The sequence below is a fragment of the Pan troglodytes genome, chromosome Y, assembly GCF_028858775.2.
Source record: "Pan troglodytes isolate AG18354 chromosome Y, NHGRI_mPanTro3-v2.0_pri, whole genome shotgun sequence".
In the NCBI taxonomy this organism is placed as follows: Eukaryota; Metazoa; Chordata; class Mammalia; order Primates; family Hominidae; genus Pan; species Pan troglodytes.
In genome coordinates this window covers 17,202,793-17,225,216 of record NC_072422.2, presented here as the reverse complement: position 1 = coordinate 17,225,216, position 22,424 = coordinate 17,202,793, and the positions used below count along the sequence as shown (strand labels likewise).

At 45.5% G+C, this 22,424-nt stretch overlaps 1 protein-coding gene and 1 pseudogene across 1 annotated transcript; both read right to left on the bottom strand.

Moving 5' to 3' along the window:
• Positions 1–9,343: 9,343 nt before the first annotated feature.
• LOC737822 (testis-specific Y-encoded protein 3-like) lies at positions 9,344–11,206 on the bottom strand. The gene is made up of 5 exons (XM_054677209.2): positions 10,754–11,206; positions 10,069–10,146; positions 9,829–9,940; positions 9,582–9,727; positions 9,344–9,475 (listed from the first exon to the last, which is right to left on the bottom strand). Exons 1-5 carry the CDS (start codon positions 11,105–11,107, stop codon positions 9,362–9,364), a joined length of 804 nt encoding a protein of 267 aa, XP_054533184.1. The 5' UTR covers positions 11,108–11,206; the 3' UTR covers positions 9,344–9,361.
• An 8,187-nt stretch (positions 11,207–19,393) lies between these two features.
• Positions 19,394–22,084, bottom strand: LOC473888 (testis-specific Y-encoded protein 3-like; annotated as a pseudogene).
• Positions 22,085–22,424: the final 340 nt, after the last annotated feature.

The window sequence follows — 22,424 nt, the reverse complement described above, 5'->3', positions numbered from 1 at the left end:
CAGATATTTTCAGGTAAAAAAAAGATAGTCATTCCAGTAGTTTGAGCCATTATAGCAATTTCCACCGGGGAATTTCACAGTCCAATTCCAGTTGTGGGCAACAGAGATTAACAAAATTGTAATTAATGAGAAGAGATTTTGAGACGTCCAGCCACGTTGACATGTCATTGCCTTCTTTAGATTTTTATGAAGAAAGAGTGCATTGGACTAGATACTAAGAAAAACATTAAATTATTTATCTTGCCTCTATAACATCAAAGGACAATTAGAGATATAGAAACTATGGAACATTCCACAGCATGGCTTGACATTTCACTGAACTTTTATCCTTTTAACCATGTACAAAGTTTGTTACCTATGCAAAGGTAGGACTGCAAAAGGAAGACAGAGGTGGAGTCAGAGGTCACAATCCACAGCAAGGTGACACTCTTGTAGATCACACCTTGAAAGCCAAATTAGAGCGAGAATTAAATTTCCGATTGCCGTAAGAGAACAAGGAGAATGAAGCTACCAGTGGTTAACGGTATTGGATTAACTGAAATGAAGGTTGACAGATTTTTTCCATCAAATTGAGTAAAGGAAAGGTAACCGCTTATCTAATTTCACACACATACAATTACGGATTAATTAAAAGATTACACAACCCATATATTATGGGTTTCTCATATAAGTGTATATATACATGGGCAAACTCACAGTGTGCCAATATGTGTCTGTATCCAAATATATACATATCCATGTCCAACAGTTAGCAAGTGAGAAATTCTCTTCCATTTCACCATTCCCTTTCCTAGAATATTTTCATAAATATAATTTTTCCATATATTTGAAGCCTACTCTCTGGAGGCATGTAATTCATGCATGCAGTAAACCTGTGTGATATCACAATGTTGGTGTCAGAGAAAACTATAACACCGATGTTATAAAAGATTAATCGTGAGGAGAAAGTTATGCTTCGCATTACTACAAATACGCAAGTATGATTTCATCTAAAGCTGCAATCAGTCAATATAATTTGTTTTTAATGTTTTATTTAAAATCCTTAATTTCAACAGGATTACTCAAGAAAAATAACGTTATTCGTATTAAATAATGTTGATGTATTCCCTTTAATTGTTGATTATTTCAAATGTACGTAAAATAGTAAATGGCACTGTACAATGTAGTTTCATGAAGCATTCTTTATAGTTTTCATAAAATTGATAGTCTCCATGGAATATTTTAAGACTGAGGAAGTTCCATATATCATTTTATTGTACTTTCACTTTGTTACTTGCTTGCATGTCATAACTGATGGAAATAAAACTATGTATATTTACACATATGAAAAACATGGATTTTTGTTTACGTTTTCTAGTGAGAAAAAGTTACCAATAATTTTTTCTATATAGGAATATTTTTACAAACCCAAAGTTCTAATCTGTCTTTTCTTTGAAGTTTCACATTTCAGTCAAGGTATGTAATGGAATTGGCTGGGATCATTCTTTGATTTCACTGTTATTTGTGAGTTTCTGATATGCTTTTAGGAATGTATAGAGTTTCAAGCTTGCTTTCTTCTTCTTCATCTACCTTTGGACCTGTATATGCGATGTCTGCAGTAATGTGCAGTGCTATCTGACATACGGTTGCTGAAAGATACAAGCATATATAGAATTCATTGTTTCAGTGAAGCTTGAGGAACAGACAAGTAACCTGAGAGATAATTATGGTATGAATGTAAGCAAGCAGTTTATCATAGAGGTACAATAAGGGTGAAAATAAATGTAAAAATACATGCCTCATCCAAAACATGAGGTAGTCAAAATGAAAAATTTAAGTTGGCGTAAAGAACACTTTAAAAGTTCTGATTCTTTCTGGTGAGAGCAAGGAGCTCAGAAACCACGAGAAAGTCCTTCAAAGCTGCATGTTGGATTTGCAGGTCAGGATGGAAAGCCTGGGTCTGGGGGAGGGTGCTAAGGTCCTGGTCTGGTTGAAGTCCTTCTGGGGCTCAGGTGTGTCTCAGCGGGAAAGCTGGGAAGGGGAAACGCATGCTTCACCCCGGCTAGAATGCCACCTCAGCCCACCTAGATGAAATTGCCCCTTCACAGCCCTGTTTCTCCTTCTTGGACAGGCAGGTGGAGGAACTCGGCCACCCTGAATACACGTGGTAGGAAGAAGTTTGCCTTTCATCACAACATTTACTTCGGAAACAAAGTGATGACTAAGGAGTATTGCATTGGTATCCTCCATGAGGAGTAGAGGGGGTAGTACCTCGGAAGCTGGGCCTGGCGTGAGCCTTCCTGACTCGTCTCCCTCCAGGATACAGGGCGACTGGCTCCACTGCAGTCCAGTGGTTCCAGGGTCATGCAAGTGAAAGCCCGAGTTTCCCGCAGGTCACTGCCTGAGCTTCTTCAGCTGGTTGTCTGACTGTGACGGCCCAGGTTACGGCAGGATTGCTGAGGTGGGGCAGCTATGGGGCATCATCGCAAAGGACCTTCTTCAACATTCCTTGGCATCGGAGGAATTGGCTTTGAACCAGAACCTGACCTGTCACGGCCAATTTGCCCAGGCCACCAGATCATCAGCCAGGGCCTGTGGCTCTATATTCTGCAGCACTACCCAGGGAGTTAGGCCCTCAGAGAGGTAACAGAGAAGAGGCTAGGGAAGCAGCCCAGGGCTGGGGGTTGAGAGGCCTGTGGGTCCTGGAGGTAGGACACACAGAGAGAAGCCAAGGCTCAGGGAGGAGACTGCAGTAAGGAAACTCAGGCCATCATGGGCTGGTGGAGAAATGCCCATCAGGGAACTGTGGTACCCACATTTCACGATGGGGGAACCGTAATCTGCTGAATAGGCATAAGTAGCTAAGGTCAATGGGTGGGAAGCCAGGATCAAGGGATAGCTGCCTCATCATCCCTTGCTAGCTACTTCCCTGTCCTGAGGCTTGCTTCTACCTGGGGTTCAGTTTGGGCTCAACCAGGGATCTCTCACCCTCCACACAGATGCCCACCTGAGGCCTGTCTAGGTCTGCGTCCTCCCAGAATGACGCTCCCAGGCCTGCTAAGTACCATCTGGATGACACCACGCTCCACTGACATGCTTGCTTCCCTCCGCCATCCTCATTCACCCACCAACTCCCCACCCCAAAAAAGGCAGGCCACCGCACAGGGAATCTGGAGGATCACACAGGGCTCACAGGGGAGGAAATGTGAAGAGACGGCAAAACAGAACAGGACATTCTGTGTGTTTCCAGAAGGCAATCTGCCTGGATATTAAGGCCCACCTCAGTATTGGTGAGGATACCCAGTGTCTCTTGGCCCTGAGCATGTGCACACAAACACGCACATTGTCTAAACGGCATTGACATCACTACTACCTGAGTCATCCTCAGATTCTATACAACCCCTGTAAAAATATCAATGACACAATCTTCTAAGAAAAACAATCTGGGAATCCTAAATTTGCTATGAAATGGCAGAAGATCCTGAAAACCCAGAGCAATCCAGTAAAAAGCATAAAGCTGGAGCCACCACACTACCTAACTTCATGATATACTACTACAAAACTTTTTGTACCAAAATACAATAGCACTGGCAGAAAAGCAGAGACTAGAGCTCAGGAAAACAATAGGAGCCCAGAACTAAGTCACTACATTTGCAGCTCACCGCCTTTACCCGAAGAAGCAAGAACGCCCAATGCAAAATCAAGTATCTTCTATAAACTAGGTTGGGGAAATCTGAATAGCCACACAAAGGATTTTACAAGTGGATTATTTATCACCAAACTCCAGTGTCAGATCTGAAAGGATAAAAATAGCAGAAGAGATCACAAGGAAGAAGCTCCATGGCGTCCGTGTGTTCAATGATGGTCTCAAAGTGACTGCAAGAACACAGTAAACACCATCAAAAACAGAGAATGGAATCATATCAAACTAAAGTGCTTCACCACACCATAGAAAACTCAACATACAGAAGGGGCATCCTACAGGATGGGAGCAATGATTGGATCACCATACATCTGTTAATGGGTGAATAGTCACAGTACATAGGGAACTCCCAACAACTCAACAGCATGAAAACAAATAGGCGAAGGCTGCGAAGACTCATTTGTGAAACTGAGACATACAGTTGCCCAGAAGACACACTAAAAGGTCCTCAGTATCCCCAATCCATCACGAAAATGCAAATCAAAAACACAATGAGATTTCTTCTCACTTCAGTCAGAATGCATATTATCCGAAAGACAAACAAAAAAAAAAAAAAAAAGAAAGAAAAGAAAACCCTAATCTCTGGTGAGGATGCAGAGAAAACGAATTCCCTGCTCACTTTTCGGGAGAATGTAAATTAGTGCTGTCATTAAAGAAGCTTTATGGCTCTTATTTAAGTATAAACAGTCTTCAGAAATCTACAAGTAGAACCACCCACTATATGATCCAGCAAATCAGAATACCCGGGCACGCCCACTAGTACAGAGATCAGTATGTTGAAGTGGTGCGTGCAGCCATGCAATTATTGCTGCACTCATTGCGTTTTTGCTGTAGCCAAAATAGGGAAGCAACCTGAGTGTTCCTCCATTGATAAATGGATTAAAAAATGCGGTAAAAACAGGTATGCGCAATGGAAATATGTTGAATATGGGAATCTGCTGAATGTGTGCATGCAATTCTGTTAAGTGACATAAGCCAGGTATCAGAAAGGAAAATAGCACATGATCTCATTCTTATATGAAATCAAAAAAGCGGACTTCACAGAAGTAGTGACTCCAATGACTGCGGTGAAGAGGGTGCACTGACGAGATGCTGGATGAAGAACTCATACTTCTAGTTATGAAGGAGGAATAGGTTAAAAATATTTTCTTCAGCATGCTCACTATAACTAGTGGTAACATATTCTTTCTCTAAAAATACTCGAATACAGTGCATGCCATGTTTTTTCACAACAAAAATGACAACTATATGAGGTCACACATATGTTGATTGGCTGGATGTATCCAATGCAGAATGTATATGACCTGTTGAACATCACGCCTTAAGTGGTAAATATGTATCATTTCATATGACTTTTTTTAATTAAACCTACAATTTTTAAAATGCCTTAACAAAATAAATGCAAATAAAATATTGTATTATAAAGCAGTGCTTTTCTTTTCTAGCAAAGTCTTTTTCATGACACGGGAAAGAATGCAAGCCTTTTGGTAACTTGAGAGATAAATACATTTTTGTACATGTATATATATAATATATACATGTATATATGTATATAAATGTGCATATATACGTATATACATGTATATACGTATATATGTGTATATATGTATTTTTATATATGTGTATATATATATATGAAAATCCCTATGAATGCTGATGATGTGTTGAAAGATAGAAATTCCAGGCACAGAGACTATAGTCCATGAATTGAAACCTTCAGTGCATGTTTCAAAACAAGACGTGAGGAGGAGGAAGAAAAAAGTAAAAAACACAAAGCCACGGCAGGTCCATGGGTTACACCTGTCATCCCAGCACTTTGGTAAGCTGAGGTGGGAGGATTGCCTGCACTCAGGAGTTCCAGATGAGCCTGGGGCAACATGGACCCACATTCAAAAAGTAAGTATTTAGTTAATTGATACATAGCTTGGAGGGGTGGCATGCACCTATACTGCCAGGTGTGTGAGAGTCTGAGTTGAGAGGATCACATGGGTGTGTGGTGCCTGGGCTGCAGTGGGTTCAGATCGTGGGGCTGCTGTCCAACCTAGAAGACAGAGTAAGACCCATTCTCGGAAAACAAACAAAAAACAGTCACATTAGGTAAATTAAAACTATGTAGTGTGAGGAGAATCAAAATAAACGAAACATCATCAGAGCCTATGCGATCTGATGAAGGAAACCAGCTTTCACATAATAACAGCCCCAGCTGGGGAGAACAATGAGAAAGGGCAGAGAGAACACTGTAAATAATAACACGCCAAATTCCCCAAATGAGTTAAAAGACATAAAAGTACAAAGAGTGCTTCTTTTCAATTCAAGGCCCTTGAATTCAGAATTAGAAAGTAAACCCAGATATAGAATAGAAAGATAGACGATACAGATGGAGAGCGTGTGTTGGGGAAGTAAGGGAAGGATGAAAGGAGGGGTGTAAAGGAAGGAAAGGATAAAAGGAAGGGAGAGAGACTGATAGATGTTCAAAGACACAGATACAAAGTCTACAATGGTTGTAGAGATAGGCATGTGCAAATTGCCGCGGGGAGTGTGGAAAAATATCGGAACCAACGAGACCTAGGTGGAGTCAGAGAAAATATACAAACTCGCACAGAGAAATAAACATACACAACCACAAACACACACGTGGTAGTTTAAACATGAAAAGACACCAAGTCCCTGTCGGTACAAATCACAGATGTGCTTCCGAGTTACTGAGGCACAATGCAAATTTGTCATTGCCCTTAGCATCTGTGGCCCATGTGCACGGATATTCAGTGGAAGAAGTGTTACACAGCCTTTATAATTCAGCACGATCTGTGGTAATACCAGAAGAAGGGATCTCATGTGAAATCACTAGACTGAATTGCACGTAGGATTCAAGGAAGAAGCCCAGTCTGCTGCATTCACTCGGTGGGGTGGCAATATGGCTGAGCCACCAACCCATGGCACGCCCATCCATTGTAGACAGTTCCTGGTTTGCTGCCTGCCTTGGAAAAAGTTCCTCCCCTACCACCACTTTAAAACAGGCTAGCTCCAAAACTAGCCCTGGCATCCATTTACGGTCATTTTCTTATCTATTTACCTCCTAGAAAAATCATTGCAAGACCCTTTCCTCAACATTTTCCTATGCATTAAATTTGGGGAAACGCATTTTAAGACGACCTCGTTATAGGCAAGTCCCCAGACGTTTCCTAATCTGAGTTGCGCAGAGTGCACACACCAATCTGTTGCCCCATTGCCACTATAGGGATACCGTACTGGACCACAGTGTCTTTGACATGCACAAAGTAGGATAGAGGGCTGCTTGAGGGGGCCAAACGGTTCCGACTGTTTTCAGAATAATTTGCTTAGAAAACCTGCTTCCCCTGTGTTTGTGGGTCAGGGGGACGGTAGTCAGAGGAGGACAAGGCTCCCGCTCCACAGCTTCAGCTGTCTGCATAGGAGCAGGGTCAAAACCGGACGATAGATTTTAAAAGCTCAACTGCTTTGATACCGAGCAGAAGGGTTAGAATGCATATTCAAGGCACCACAACAGATTCAGGAACTTTGACTGTCAAACCCTCTTCCCTGAAACAACATAGCTCTTCTCACAGAAGCTGTGCTGACCAGAGTCTATACGGGACAGGAATGTTAGCACTCTATTAGCGTGTGGTCAACATGGACGCTCATGTTGGAACTGTTTCATCTGGGAACAGCAAAGAAAGTTCTGCCTCCGACACTGAAATCCTCCTGCCCCATCCTTGACAGAGACAACCCCTTGTCTTGTGCAGACACAGGTGTTCCTGGGAAGCAGCCTCCCACTCGCGAAAGAAAGGTGTATGTTTTGTCCTCCTGTGTGAGGCTTGCAAAACATACTCCGCAACTATATTCACTTTACGTTCTAAACCTTAGGTAAACTATGCTGAAGAGGCCACAGAAAATTAAAGGGCCCTGGTCTCCAGATACAATCTGCAGTGCCAATCACGAGGGAGAATATAGAGCCTCACTAGACTTTGCAAGAGCACAAAATGCACTCGTAGTGTTGTTAGCTACATATGTTATTGGCTCCTTTCCTAACACAGAATCTTGGAGAAAAGCTTAAAACAACTTAAGATGTAAACATCCACAAGAGTGTCCATATCCTGGGTCATTAAGTGTCAAGAGAGTCCATGGATGGATTCTCCAACAGTCTTATATTCCACTAATCCACCCCCTTTCCCCTCACTTCTGTAAGTTTGTGTTTTCCCTTAGTCATCTATGCCAAAAGCGTATCCTGAATGCCTTCCCACATGCCTCTGTCACCTTTCCCACAGTCCCTCCATACACCTTACATGCCCATTTCTTCTCACGTTGATGTTTCAGAAGTCCTGAGAGGCTGATTGTCCCAGAAAAGGATTATGTATTCACCTTTAAAAGAACATGTATTTTCAACACGAAAGCGAACTTTAAGATTTCCATCATCCTGTGCTTATCTATTGTGTATGATGATACCCAAAATGAAGGATTTTGGAGGTCCCAGCAAACGGGGCCCTGGAAACCCAGTAACCCCATTCCTTGAACTATCTCTGCTTCCATAGGACCAAGTCAGCCTCCAACTAAGCTGTCTTTTCCTTTTACCTCTCCCACTCTGTCCTGTAGGAAGAATCCCAACACATCCCACACCCATTCACTCTACAACTATAGAGGCCCAGCTCCAACGCAGACTGGTTATTTCCATGAAGAGAATAAAGCACGTGGATTGATCAATTCATTATGACACCCGAATAAAGTGGATAAACATACACACACACACAAACACAAAGACACACTCACACACACACAGACACAGAGTCACACATCCTTGAGAATGTTTATTTTTCATTCCATACAATCCAAATTTACCCCCTCTTCCTGATTTTTGGTGACTCGATCTCTTTTTCCTTTAGTTCCTGTGCATAAGACCATGCTGAGTACTGCCGTCCTGCATACTGTTGTAACTTTTTAGGAGTTCTGCTGTATTAGGTAAAATCTGATGTTCCATCATATTCAACTCAACAACTGGGAGTCCCCTAGAGAAACACAAACTCATGTTAAAACGCATTTTCTCTGAGCCATACTTTGAAATGTTTCAATTGTGGGGCCCGCTGAGAAAAGGATATCCCTTCCCCATTTGTGATCCCTTAAACTTCCTCCTACCACGTGTTACAAACTGTTCTGCACAATCCCTGCCCCATTCCCAGTATTGTCTGTGAGGGGAGTCAGCTAACAAGATGCACTGTACCCTAAAAGCACACAGAAGTCTGATGGGGCAACAACTTAAGGAAATCCATCAATCTAAACAGTCCTTTGTGGTTTGGGGCAAGGATGATCAGGACGCACATTCAGGGATCCCAATCTTATGGGGTTGGTAGGATGACTGCCGGAGGGGTTCACAGCCATGGAATCAAGTGCCACAGACTGAACTGAATGATTTTCAGCTTTACTCCTCATTGATTCTGGAAATGGACGATTCTTCACTGGGCTTAAGACTCCACAGCTATGACCCGCTTTGCGTGCAGTCTCTAATGTGCCTTTTCAGCCCAATGCCATGAACGTCCTGGATTCTGTCACTCTCTGTCTTCCTCTCAAGGAATTTCTATATGTACCAAAGGAGCCTCAATTTCTACATTTCTGAAATGAGCACCCAGGCTCCCTGAATAGGCAGGCGCATCAACCCCCTTATACTAGGCATCAAACAGCTCCAGTCCCAACTAACGGCTCACCTGACGTCTCTGTTCCCTCTTCAGGTGGCTTCATCCTCTTGTAGTATTGCAGGGGATTGCGCCACAGGTCCTTACATAGGATCTGTCAGGGGACTCAATCGGGAAAGGCCTCATCAGGGCTCAGAAAGGTGACCCAAGCAGCTGGGAACACATGGGGTCATTTCTCATGTTTCCCAGTGAGGACTCACCTCAGCAATCTTGTTAGATCCTGCGAAGTTGTGGTCAGAGAACCAGTTGAAGAAGTTAAGGCTGCTGCTGTGGTGTCTGCGGCGATAGGCCTCCACTTCATAATACGGATACCACTCAATTGGAGTGGAATGAGAAGCCCTGTATTCTACAGAGACAGGAGTTTTCGTGGGAAGAGGGCTGGATCACGTCGGCAATGATCCACCCGCCATCTTCCTTCCACTACCCATCCTGGGAGCCACCTGTCACCTGTGATGTTCACCAGATATTCCTTGGTAATCACTTCATTCTGGAAGTAGGGGTTACTCCGAAAGAACAACATGATCTTGCAGAGATGAACAGGATGCTTCTCTTCTTCCACCTGTCAGGACAAGGTGGAGAAAGCTTAAATACGTTTTCGGGTGAGGTGCTCACTCTTGCTTACAGGAGTGAATTATTTCCCTTACCCTCCCCCGCTAAACCCTCTAGCCTCAGTCTTCCTGGCCTCACCTCCAGGCTGACCATGTAGCTCAGCATGTCTTCATCTTCGTCAGTGATCAGGGCTGACATCTGGGGGTGGTTTGCAATCTGATTTAGGTCAAAGAGACTTTATACACGATGGAAGGGAAAGCGACGAGCAACAGGGAAGAAGGCCTAAGAGCACCCAGAGGCTGGGGTAGGGGATTTCTCAGATCTGCTTCCATGTATGATCTCCTTTCACCTCCCCCTCCCCGTAAACTAAGGCCTCCTGTGTTCACAGAGGGTGTATGATTCTGAGGCTGACTGCACTGACATGGGGAGGCGCGATTTGCAGAGACTTGCTGGTGTCTGAGGAGTGGCAGAATCTGCTTAGAGCCGAAGACGCCCAGTCCCAGATCGGACTAGCAAGGGGCAGCAATCACACTCCCTTAAAAATAGCTTGATTCACCGAAAAACCTCTTCTGCTCTGAACTCGCTTCTGCTCTTCAAAAAGATGCCCCAAAGGTCTGCTGCTCGGCATCACCAAGGGTTTCTCTGCCGCTTGCAGGACAATAGTACCCACGCCTGCTCTGGCTTTCCACAGCCACATTTGTCCGTGGCAACTCCCCTTTGTTCCCCAAAGAGTCACATCGACGCCGAGCTGCCCATCGGTCACTTACACTTCCCCGAGAGCACCTCTCCACTAGAAAGGCCGAAGAAACACTGAGAAGGATACAACATTGGCCCAGAAGCCAGGGACGCTCTGGATGACGGCGCCTCTGCGGTCTAGGTTGGGCTTGCGCCTCCGCTCCATCTTTTCCCGCTGCCGAGAAAAGGCCTTCCTGGCTTGGGCATTAACCGGCTCCAGCTCCACCTGAACGGCCAGCAGCTCCTCCAGTGCAGACTCTGGGGTCATGGGCCCAGGGCCAGGCTGTGCCCGCTGGGCCTCCTCCTGCCGCTCCACGAGGCCCTCCTCCTCCGCCACCACCTCCACCTCCGCCATTATGTCATCCAACAGCCGCACCGCCTCCTCCCCCAAAGCCGCCTGCTCACTCTCCACCCCGGCCGCCCCCTCCTGTACAGCCTCCATCCTGAAGGCGGTGCCTTCCTCGGCACTCGCACGCACCAAGGCCTGTGCTGCCCGACCCACGCCACAGGAACCCTGTCGCAGCCTCTATGGCACCCGGTAGCTCAGCGAGCCCTCAGGGCGCATGCGCCGGGCTTCCAGGCGCCCCCTAAGGGACTGCGCGCGAAGGGCCGAGGGGCCGCACCCAGGCCGACTTCCTCCCGTCGTGGCCAATCAATGGGAGGGAGGTGGGCGTCTCCCTGGGCGGCACAGCCACTGGCGGGCCTGCATCTCCAGCCCCCCACCCCCCGCCTTCCCTGCCCAAGCCTCCTCGGAGAAGCCCTTGGAGCTTGGGCGGGGTATCTAGGCATCCAGGCACACGCGGGCTGCGTGGCCTTTGGAATTGTGGGCATGGCAGCCCTGTGCCCTGACATCCTCAGTGTGGCAAGCCATGAACATCTCTATGTGTCACGAACACAGGAAACATCTCTCTTCGTTAGGCAGGCCAGGTAGATGGTACGGAAGTAATACTGCAGATCCAGAGAAAACTCTCTGGTTCCTGGGGCTAGGGCGGCAGGGGTGTCCTGGGGGAAGTGATCGGGGCGGGCACGTGGGAGGAAAGTCGCCTGCCTTATAAAAGATTAATTGTGAGGAGAAAGTTATGCTTCCCATTACTACAAATACACAAGTATGATTTCATCCAAAGCTGAAAGCAGTCAATATAATTTGTTTTTAATGTTTTATTTAAAATCCTTAATTTCAACAGGATTACTCAAGAAAAATAACGTTATTCGTATTAAATAATGTTGATGTATTCCCTTTAATTGTTGATTATTTCAAATGTACGTAAAATAGTAAATGGCACTGTACAATGTAGTTTCATGAAGCATTCTTTATAGTTTTCATAAAATTGACAGTCTCCATGGAATATTTTAAGACTGAGGAAGTTCCATATATCATTTTATTGTACTTTCACTTTATTACTTCTTGCATGTCATAACTGATGGATATAAAACTATGTATATTTACAAACATGAAAAACATGGATTTTTGTTTACGTTTTCTAGTGAGACAAAGTTACCAATACTTATGCCTATTTAGGAAAATTTTTACAAACCCAAAGTTCTAATCTGTCTTTTCTTTGAAGTTTCATATTTCAGTCTAGGTATGTAATGGAATTGGCTGGGATCATTCTTTGATTTCACTGTTATTTGTGAGTTTCTGATATGCTTTTAGGAATGTATAGAGTTTCAAGCTTGCTTTCTTCTTCTTCGTCTACCTTTTGACCTGTATATGCGATGTCTGCAGTAATGTGCAGTGCTATCTGACATACGGTTGCTGAAAGATACAAGCATATATACAATTCTTTGTTTCAGTGAATCTTTAGGAACAGACAAGTAACCTGAGACATAATTATGGTATGAATGTAAGCAAGCAGTTTATCATAGAGGTACAATAAGGGTGAAAATAAATGTAAAAATACATGCCTCATCCAAAACATGAGGTAGTCAAAATGAAAAATTTAAGTTGGCGTAAAGAACACTTTAAAAGTTCTGATTCTTTCTGGTGAGAGCAAGGAGCTCAGAAACCATGAGAAAGTCCTTCAGAGCTGCATGTTGGATTTGCAGGTCAGGATGGAAAGCCTGGGTCTGGGGGAGGGTGCTACGGTCCTGGTCTGGTTGAGGTCCTTCTGGGGCTCAGGTGTGTCTCAGCGGGAAAGCTGGGAAGGGGAAACGCATGCTTCACCCCGGCTAGAATGCCACCTCAGCCCACCTAGATGAAATTGCCCCTTCACAGCCCTGTTTCTCCTTCTTGGACAGGCAGGTGGAGGAACTCGGCCACCCTGAATACAAGTGGTAGGAAGAATTTTGCCTTTCATCACAACATTTACTTCGGAAACAAAGTGATGACTAAGGAGTATTGCATTGGTATCCTCCATGAGGAGTAGAGGGGGTAGTACCTCGGAAGCTGGGCCTGGCGTGAGCCTTCCTGACTCGTCTCCCTCCAGGATACAGGGCGACTGGCTCCACTGCAGTCCAGTGGTTCCAGGGTCATGCAAGTGAAAGCCCGAGTTTCCCGCAGGTCACTGCCTGAGCTTCTTCAGCTGGTTGTCTGACTGTGACGGCCCAGGTTACGGCAGGATTGCTGAGGTGGGGCAGCTATGGGGCATCATCGCAAAGGACCTTCTTCGACATTCCTTGGCATCGGAGGAATTGGCTTTGAACCAGAACCTGACCTGTCACGGCCAATTTGCCCGGTCCACCAGATCATCAGCCAGGGCCTGTGGCTCTATATTCTGCAGCACTACCCAAGGAAGTTAGGCCCTCAGAGAGGGAACAGAGAAGAGGCTAGGGAAGCAGCCCAGGGCTGGGGGTTGAGAGGCCTGTGGGTCCTGGAGGTAGGACACACATAGAGAAGCCAAGGCTCAGGGAGGAGACTGCAGTAAGGAAACTCAGGCCATCATGGGCTGGTGGAGAAATGCCCATCAGGGAACTGTGGTACCCACATTTCACGATGGGGGAACCGTAATCTGCTGAATAGGCATAAGTAGCTAAGGTCAATGGGTGGGAAGCCAGGATCAAGGGATAGCTGCCTCATCATCCCTTGCTAGCTACTTCCCTGTCCTGAGGCTTGCTTCTACCTGGGGTTCAGTTTGGGCTCAACCAGGGATCTCTCACCCTCCACACAGATGCCCACCTGAGGCCTGTCTAGGTCTGCGTCCTCCCAGAATGACTCTCCCAGGCCTGCTAAGTACCGTTTGGATGACACCACGCTCCACTGACATGCTTGCTTCCCTCCGCCATCCTCATTCACCCACCAACTCCCCACCCCAAAAAAGGCAGGCCACCGCACAGGGAATCTGGAGGACCACACAGGGCTCACAGGGGAGGAAATGTGAAGAGACGGCAAAACAGAACAGGACATTCTGTGTGTTTCCAGAAGGCAATCTGCCTGGATATTAAGGCCCACCTCAGTATTGGTGGGGACACCCAGTGTCTCTTGGCCCTGAGCATGTGCACACAAACACGCACATTGTCTAAACGGCATTGACATCACTACTACCTGAGTCATCCTCAGATTCTATACAACCCCTGTAAAAATATCAATGACACAATCTTCTAAGAAAAACAATCTGGGAATCCAAAATTTGCTATGAAATGGCAGAAGATCCTGAAAACCCAGAGCAATCCAGTAAAAAGCACAAAGCTGGAGCCACCACACTACCTAACTTCATGATATACTACTACAAAACTTTTTGTACCAAAATACAATAGCACTGGCAGAAAAGCAGAGACTAGAGCTCAGGAAAAACAACAGGAGCCCAGAACTAAGTCACTGCATTTGCAGCTCACCGCCTTTACCCAAAGAAGCAAGAACGCCCAATGCAAAATCAAGTATCTTCTATAAACTAGGTTGGGGAAATCTGAATAGCCACACAAAGGATTTTACAAGTGGATTATTTATCACCAAACTCCAGTGTCAGATCTGAAAGGATAAAAATAGCAGAAGAGATCACAAGGAAGAAGCTCCATGGCGTCCGTGTGTTCAATGATGGTCTCAAAGTGACTGCAAGAACACAGTAAACACCATCAAAAACAGAGAATGGAATCATATCAAACTAAAGTGCTTCACCACACCATAGAAAACTCAACATACAGAAGGGGCATCCTACAGGATGGGAGCAATGATTGGATCACCATACATCTGTTAATGGGTGAATAGTCACAGTACATAAGGAACTCCCAACAACTCAATAGCATGAAAACAAATGGGCGAAGGCTGCGAAGACTCATTTGTGAAACTGAGACATACAGTTGCCCAGAAGACACACTAAAAGGTCCTCAGTATCCCCAATCCATCACGAAAATGCAAATCAAAAACACAATGAGATTTCTTCTCACTTCAGTCAGAATGCCTATTATCCAAAAGACAAACAAACAAACAAACAAAAGAAAACAGAAAACCCTAATTTCTGTGAAGGATAAAGAGAAGAGGAATTCCCTGCTCACTGTTGGTGAGAATGTAAACTAGTGCAGGCATTAAAGAAGCTTTATGGCTTTTATTAAAGTATAAACAGTCTTCAGAAATCTACAAGCAGAACCACCCACTATATGATCCAGCAAATCAGAATACCCGGGCATGCCCACAAGTACACAGATCAGTATGTTGAAGCAGTGCGTGCACCCACGCAATTATTGCTGCACTCATTACGTTTTTGCTGTAGCCAAAATACGGAAGCAACCTGAGTGTCCCTCCATTGATAAGTGGATTAAAAAAATGGGGCAAAAACACATATGCAGAAAGGAAATATGCACTGCAATAATAAGTCAGGAAATCCTGCCAGTTGTGAGACTGTGTGGGAATCTGCTGAATGTGTGCATGCCATTCTGTTAAGTGACATAAGCCAGGTATCAGAAAGGAAATTAGCACATGACCTCATTCTTATATGAAATCAAAAAAGCGGACTTCACAGAAGTAGTGACTCCAATGGCTGCGTGAAGAGGGTGCACTGAGGAGATGCTGGATCAAGAACCCATATTTCTAGTTAGAAAGGAGGAATAGGTTAAAAATATTTACTTCAGCATGCTGACTATAACTAGTGGTAACATATTCTTTCTCTAAAAAAATTCTAAAACAGTTCATGTCAAGTTTTTTCACAACAAAAATGACAACTATGTGAGGTCACACATATGTTGATTAGCTGGATCTATCCAATTCATAATGTATATGACCTGTTGAACATCACGCCTTAAGTTATAAATATGTAACATTTCATATGACATTTTTAAATTAAACATACAATTTTGAAAATGCCTTAACAAAATAAATGTCAATAAAGTATTCTATTATAAAGCAGTGCTTTTCTTTTCTAGCAAAGTCTTTTTCATGACACAGGAAAGAATGCAAGCTCTTATGGTAACTGGAGAAATAAATACATATGTGTACATGTATATATATACATATATACATGTATATATGTATATACATGTGTTTATATACATATATACATATATACATATATATGTATATTATGTGTGTGGGTATATCTATTTTTATATATGCATATATATATATATATAAATGAAAATCTCAATGAATGCTGATGATGATTTGATAGATAGAAATTCCAGGCGCAGAGACTATAGTCGATGAATTGAAACCTTCACTGCATGTTTCAAAAGAAGACGTGAGGTGGAGGAAGTAAAAAGCAAAAAACACAAAGCCATGGCAGGGCCATGGGTCACACCTGTCATCCCAGCACTTTGATAAGCTGAGGTGGGAGGATTGCCTGCACTCAGGAGTTCCAGATGAGCCTGGGGCAACATGGACCCACATTCAAAAAGTAAGTATTTAGTTAACTAATACATAGCTGGGAGGGGTGGCATGCACCTGTACTGCCAGGTGTGTGAGAGTCTGAGTTGAGAGGGTCACATGGGTGTGTGGTGTCTGGGCTGCAGTGGGCTGAGATCGTGGGGCTGCTGTCCAACCTAGAAGACAGAATAAGACCCATTCTCAGAAAACAAACAAAAAAACAGTCACATTAGGTAAATTACAACTACCTAGTGTGAGGAGAATCAAAATAAACAAAACATCATTAGAGCCTACGCAATCCGATGAAGAAAACCAGCTTTCACATAATGACAGCCCCGGCTGGGGAGAACAATGAGAAAGGGCAGAGAGAACACTGTAAATAATAACACACCAAATTCCCCAAATAAGTTAAAAGACAAAAAGGTACAAAGAGTGCTTCTTTTCAATTCAATGCCCTTGAATTCAGAATTAGAAAGTAAACCCAGACAGAGAATAGAAAGATAGATGATACAGATGGAGAGAGTGTGGTGGGGAAGCAAGGGAAGGATGAAAGGAGGGGTGTAAAGGAAGGAAAGGAAAAAAGGAAGGGAGAGAGAGTGATAGATGTTCAAAGACACAGATACAAAGTCTACAATGGTTGTAGAGATAGGCATGTGCAAATTGCCGCAGGGAGTGTGGAAAAATATCAGAACCACGGAGACATAGGTGGAGTAAGAGAAAACATACAAATCCGCACAGAGAAATAAACATACACAACCACAAACACACACGTGGTAGTTTAAACATGAAAAGACACCAAGACCCTGTCAGTACAAATCACAGACGTGCTTCCGAGTTACTGAGGCACAATGCAAATTTCTCAGTGCCCTTAGCATCTGTGGCCCAAGTGCACAGATATTCAGTGGAAGAAGCGTTACACAGCCTGTAAAATTCAGCACGATCTGTGATAATACCAGAGAAAGGGATCTCATGTGAAATCACTAGACTGAATTGCACGTAGGATTCAAGGAAGAAGCCCAGTCTGCTGCATTCACTCGGTGGGTGGTAATATGGCTGAACTACCAACCCATGGCACACCCATCCATTGTAGACAGTTCCTGGTTTGCTGCGTGCCTTGGAAAAAGCTCCTCCCCTAAAACCACATTAAAAAAGGCTGGCTCCAAAACTAGCCCTGGCATCTATTTATGGTCTTTTTCTTATCAATTTACCTCCTAGAAAAATCATTGCGAGACCCTTTCCTCAACTTTTTCCTATGCATTAAATTTGGGGCAAGACCTTTTAAGACGACCTCATTATAGGCAAGCCCCAGGCGTTTCCCAATCTGAGTTGCTCAGAATGCACACACCAATCTGTTGCCCCATTCCCACTATAAGGATACTGTATTGGACACAGTGTCTTTGACACGCACACAGTAAGATAGAGGGCAGCTTGACGGGGCCAAAAAGTTCCGACTGTTTTCAGAATAATTTGCGGAGAAAACCTGTTTCTCCTGTGTTTGTGGGTCACGGGGACGGTAGTCAGAGGAGGACAAGATTCCTGCTCCACAGCTTCAGCTGTCTGCATAGGAGCAGGGACAAAACCAGGCGATAGATTTTCAAAGCTCAACTGCTTTGATAGCGAGCAGGAGGGGTAGAATGCATATTGAAGGCACCACAACAGATTCAGGAACTTTGACTGTCAAACCCTCTTCCCTGAAACAACATAGCTCTTCTCACAGAAGTTGTGCTGACCAGAGTCTATACGGGACAGGAATGTTAGCACTCTATTAGCATGTGGTCAACATGGATGCTCATGTTGGAACTGTTTCATCTGGGAACAGGAAAGAAAGTTCTGCCTCCGGCACTGAAATCCTCCTGTCCCATCCTTGACAGAGGCAACCCCTTGTCTTGTGCATAGACACAGGGGTTCCTGGGAAGCAGCCTCCCACTCACGAATGAAAGCTGTATGTTCTGTCCTCCTGTGTGAGGCTTGCAACACATACTCCGCAACTATATTCGCTTTACATTCTAAACCTTAGGCAAAGTATGCTGAAGAGGCCACAGAAAATTAAAGTGCCCTGGGCTGCAGATACAATCTGCAGTGCCAATCACGACGGAGAATAGAGCCTCACTAGACTTTGCAAGAGCACAAAATGCACTTGTAGTGTTGTTAGCTACATACGTTATTGGCTCCTCACCTAACATAGAAACTTGGAGAAAAGCTTAACCCAACTAAAGATGTAAACATCCACAAGAGTGTCCATATCCTGGGTCATCAAGTGACAAGAGAGTCCATGGATGGATTCTCCAACAATCTTATATTCCACTAATCCACCCCCTTTCCCCACACTTCTGTAAGTTTGTGTTTTCCCTTAGTCATCTATGCCAAAAGCGTATCCTGAATGCCTTCCCACATGCCTCTGTCACCTTTCCCACAGTCCCTCCATACACCTTACATGCCCATTTCTTCTCACGTTGATGTTTCAGAAGTCCTGAGAGGCTGATTGTCCTAGAAAAGGATTATGCATTCACCTTTAAAAGAACATGTGAATTCAACACGAAAGCAAACTTTAAGATTTCCATCATCCTGTGCTTATCTACTGTGTATTATGATACCCAAAATGAAGGATTTTGGAGGTCCCAGCAAACTGGGACCTGGAAACCCAGTAACCCCATTCCTTGAACTATCTCTCTTCCACAGTACGAAGTAAGCCTCCACCTAAGCTGTCTTTTGCTTTTACCTCCCCTACTCTGTCCTGTAGGAAGAATCCCAACACATCCCACACCCATTCACTCTACAACTTTAGAGGCCCAGCTCCAACGCAGACTGGTTATTTCCATGAAGAAAATAAACCACATGGATTGATCAATTCATTATGACACTCGAATAAAGTGGATAAACAACACACACTCACAAACACAAACACAGAGGAAGACACACTCACACACACACAGACACAGAGTCACACATCCTTGAGAATGTTTATTTTTCATTCCATACAATCCAAATTTACACGCTCTTCCTGATTTTTTTGTGACTTGATCTCTTTTTCCTTTAGTTCCTGTGCATAAGACCATGCTGAGTACTGCTGTCCTGCATACTGTTGTACATTTTAGAAGTTCTGCTGTATTAGGTAAAATCTGATGCTCCATCATATTCAACTCAACAACTGGGAGTCCCCTAGAGAAACACAAACTCACGTTAAAACGTATTTTCTCTGAGCCATACTTTGAAATGTTTCAACTGTGGGGCCCGCTGAGAAAAGGATATCCCTTCCCCATTTGTGATCCCTTAAACTTCCTCCTACCACGTGTTACAAACTGTTCTGCGCAATCCCTGCCCCATTCCCAGTATTGTCTGTGAGGGGAGTCAGCTAACAAGATGCACTGTACCCTAAAAGCACACAGAAATCTGACAGGGCAATAGCTTAAGGAAATCCATCAATCTAAACAGTCCTTTGTGATTTGGGGCAAGGATGACCAGGACGCACATTCAGGGAGCCCAATCTTATGGGGTTGGTAGGATGACTGCCGGTGGGGTTGACAGTCATGGAATCAAGTGCCACAGACTGAACTGAATGATTTTCAGATTTACTTCTCATTGATTCTGGAAATGGACGATTCTTCACTGGGCTTAAGACTCCACAGCTATAACCCGCTTTGCAGTGCAGTCTCTAATGTGCCTTTTCAGCCCAATGCCATGAACGTCCTGGATTCTGTCACTCTCTGTCTTCCTCTCAAGGAATTTCTACATGTACCAAAGGAGCCTCAATTTCTACATTTCTGAAATGAGCACCCAGGCTCCCTGAATAGGCAGGTGCGTCAACCCCCTTATACTGGGCATCAAACAGCTCCAGTTCCAACTAGCGGCTCACCTGACGTCTCTGTTCCCTCTTCAGGTGGCTTCATCCTCTTGTAGTATTGCAGGGGATTGCGCCACAGGTCCTTACATAGATCTGTCAGGGGACTCAATCGGGAAAGGCCTCATCAGGGCTCAGAAAGGTGACCCAAGCAGCTGGGAACACACGGGGTCATTTCTCATGTTTCCCAGTGAGGACTCACCTCAGCAATCTTGCTAGATCCTGCGAAGTTGTGGTCAGAGATCCAGTTGAAGAAGTTAAGGCTGCTGTTGTGGTGTCTGCGGCGATAGGCCTCCACTTCATAATCGGATACCACTCAACTGGAGTGGAATGAGAGGCCCTGTATTCTACAGAGACAGGAGTTTATGTGGAAAGGGGGCTGGATCACGTTGGCAATGATCCACCCACCGTCTTCCTTCCACTACCCATCCTGGGAGCCACCTGTCACCTGTGATGTTCACCAGCTATTCCTGGGTAATCACTTTATTCTGGAAGTAGGGGTTACTCCAAAAGAACAACATGATCTTGCAGAGATGAACAGGATGCTTCTCTTCTTCCACCTGTCAGGACAAGGTGGAGAAAGCTTAAATACGTTTTCGGGTGAGGTGCTCACTCTTGCTTACAGGAATGAATTATTTCCCTTACCCTCCCCTGTTAAACCCTCTAGCCTCAGTCTTCCTGGCCTCACCTCCAGGCTGACCACATAGATCAGCATGTCTTCATTTTCGTCAGTGATCAGGGCTGACATCTTGGGGTGGTTTGCAATCTGATTTAGGTCAAAAAGACTTTATACACGATGGAAGGGAAAGCGACGAGCAACATGGAAAAAGGCCTAAGAGCACCCAGAGGCTGGGGTAGGGGATTTCTCAGATCTGCTTCCATGTATGATCTCCTTTCGCCTCCCCCTCCCCGTAAACTAAGGCCTCCTGTGTTCACAGAGGATGTATGATTCTGAGGCTGACTGCACTGACATGAGGAGGCGCGATTTGCAGAGACTTGCTGGTGTCTGAGGAGTGGCAGAATCTGCTTAGAGCCGAAGACGCCCAGTCCCAGATCGGACTAGCAAGGGGCAGCAATCACACTCCCTTAAAAATAGCTTGATTCACCGAAAAACCTCTTCTGCTCTGAACTCGCTTCTGCTCTTCAAAAAGATGCCCCAAAGGTCTGCTGCTCGGCATCACCAAGGGTTTCTCTGCCGCTTGCAGGACAATAGTACCCACGCCTGCTCTGGCTTTCCACAGCCACATTTGTCCGTGGCAACACCCCTTTGTTCCCCAAAGAGTCACATCGACGCCGAGCTGCCCAAAGGTCACTTACACTTCCCCAAGAGCACCTCTCCACTAGAAAGGCCGAAGAAACACTGAGAAGGATACAACATTGGCGCAGAAGACAGGGACGCTCTGGATGACGGCGCCTCTGCGGTCTAGGTTGGGCTTGCGCCTCCGCTCCATCTTTTCCCGCTGCCGAGAAAAGGCCTTCCTGGCTTGGGCATTAACCGGCTCCAGCTCCACCTGAACGGCCAGCAGCTCCTCCAGTGCAGACTCTGGGGTCATGGGCCCAGGGCCAGGCTGTGCCCGCTGGGCCTCCTCCTGCCGCTCCACGAGGCCCTCCTCCTCCGCCACCACCTCCACCTCCGCCATTATGTCATCCAACAGCAGCACCGCCTCCTCCCCCAAAGCCGCCTGCTCACTCTCCACCCCGGCCGCCCCCTCCTGTACAGCCTCCATCCTGAAGGCGGTGCTCTCCTCGGCACTCGCACGCACCAAGGCCTGTGCTGCCCGACCCACGCCACAGGAACCCTGCCGCAGCCTCTATGGCACCCGGTAGCTCAGCGAGCCCTCAGGGCGCATGCGCCGGGCTTCCAGGCGCCCCTTAAGGGACTGCGCGCGAAGGGCCAAGGGGCCGCACCCAGGCCGACTTCCTCCAGTCGTGGCCAATCAATGGGAGGGCGATGGGCGTCTCCCTGGGCGGCACAGCCACTGGCGGGCCTGCATCTCCAGCCGCCCTACCCCCCGCATTCCCTGCCCAAGCCTCCTCCGAGAAGCCCTTGGAGCTTGGGCGGGGTATCTAGGCATCCAGGCACACGCGGGCTGCGTGGCCTTTGGAATTGTGGGCATGGCAGCCCTGTGCCCTGACATCCTCAGTGTGGCAAGCCATGAACATCTCTATGTGTCACGAACACAGGAAACA

Bases quoted from the DNA above. Each gene is read 5' to 3' on its own strand.
- LOC737822 (XM_054677209.2), bottom strand. From the start codon at position 11,107: ATGGAGGCTGTACAGGAGGGGGCGGCCGGGGTGGAGAGTGAGCAGGCG. The intron at 9,941-10,068 runs GTGAGGCCAGGA...TTGTCCTGACAG, and splicing joins GCTACATGGTCAGCCTGGAG to GTGGAAGAAGAGAAGCATCC. The intron at 9,728-9,828 runs GTGACAGGTGGC...CTGTCTCTGTAG, and splicing joins ATATCTGGTGAACATCACAG to AATACAGGGCTTCTCATTCC.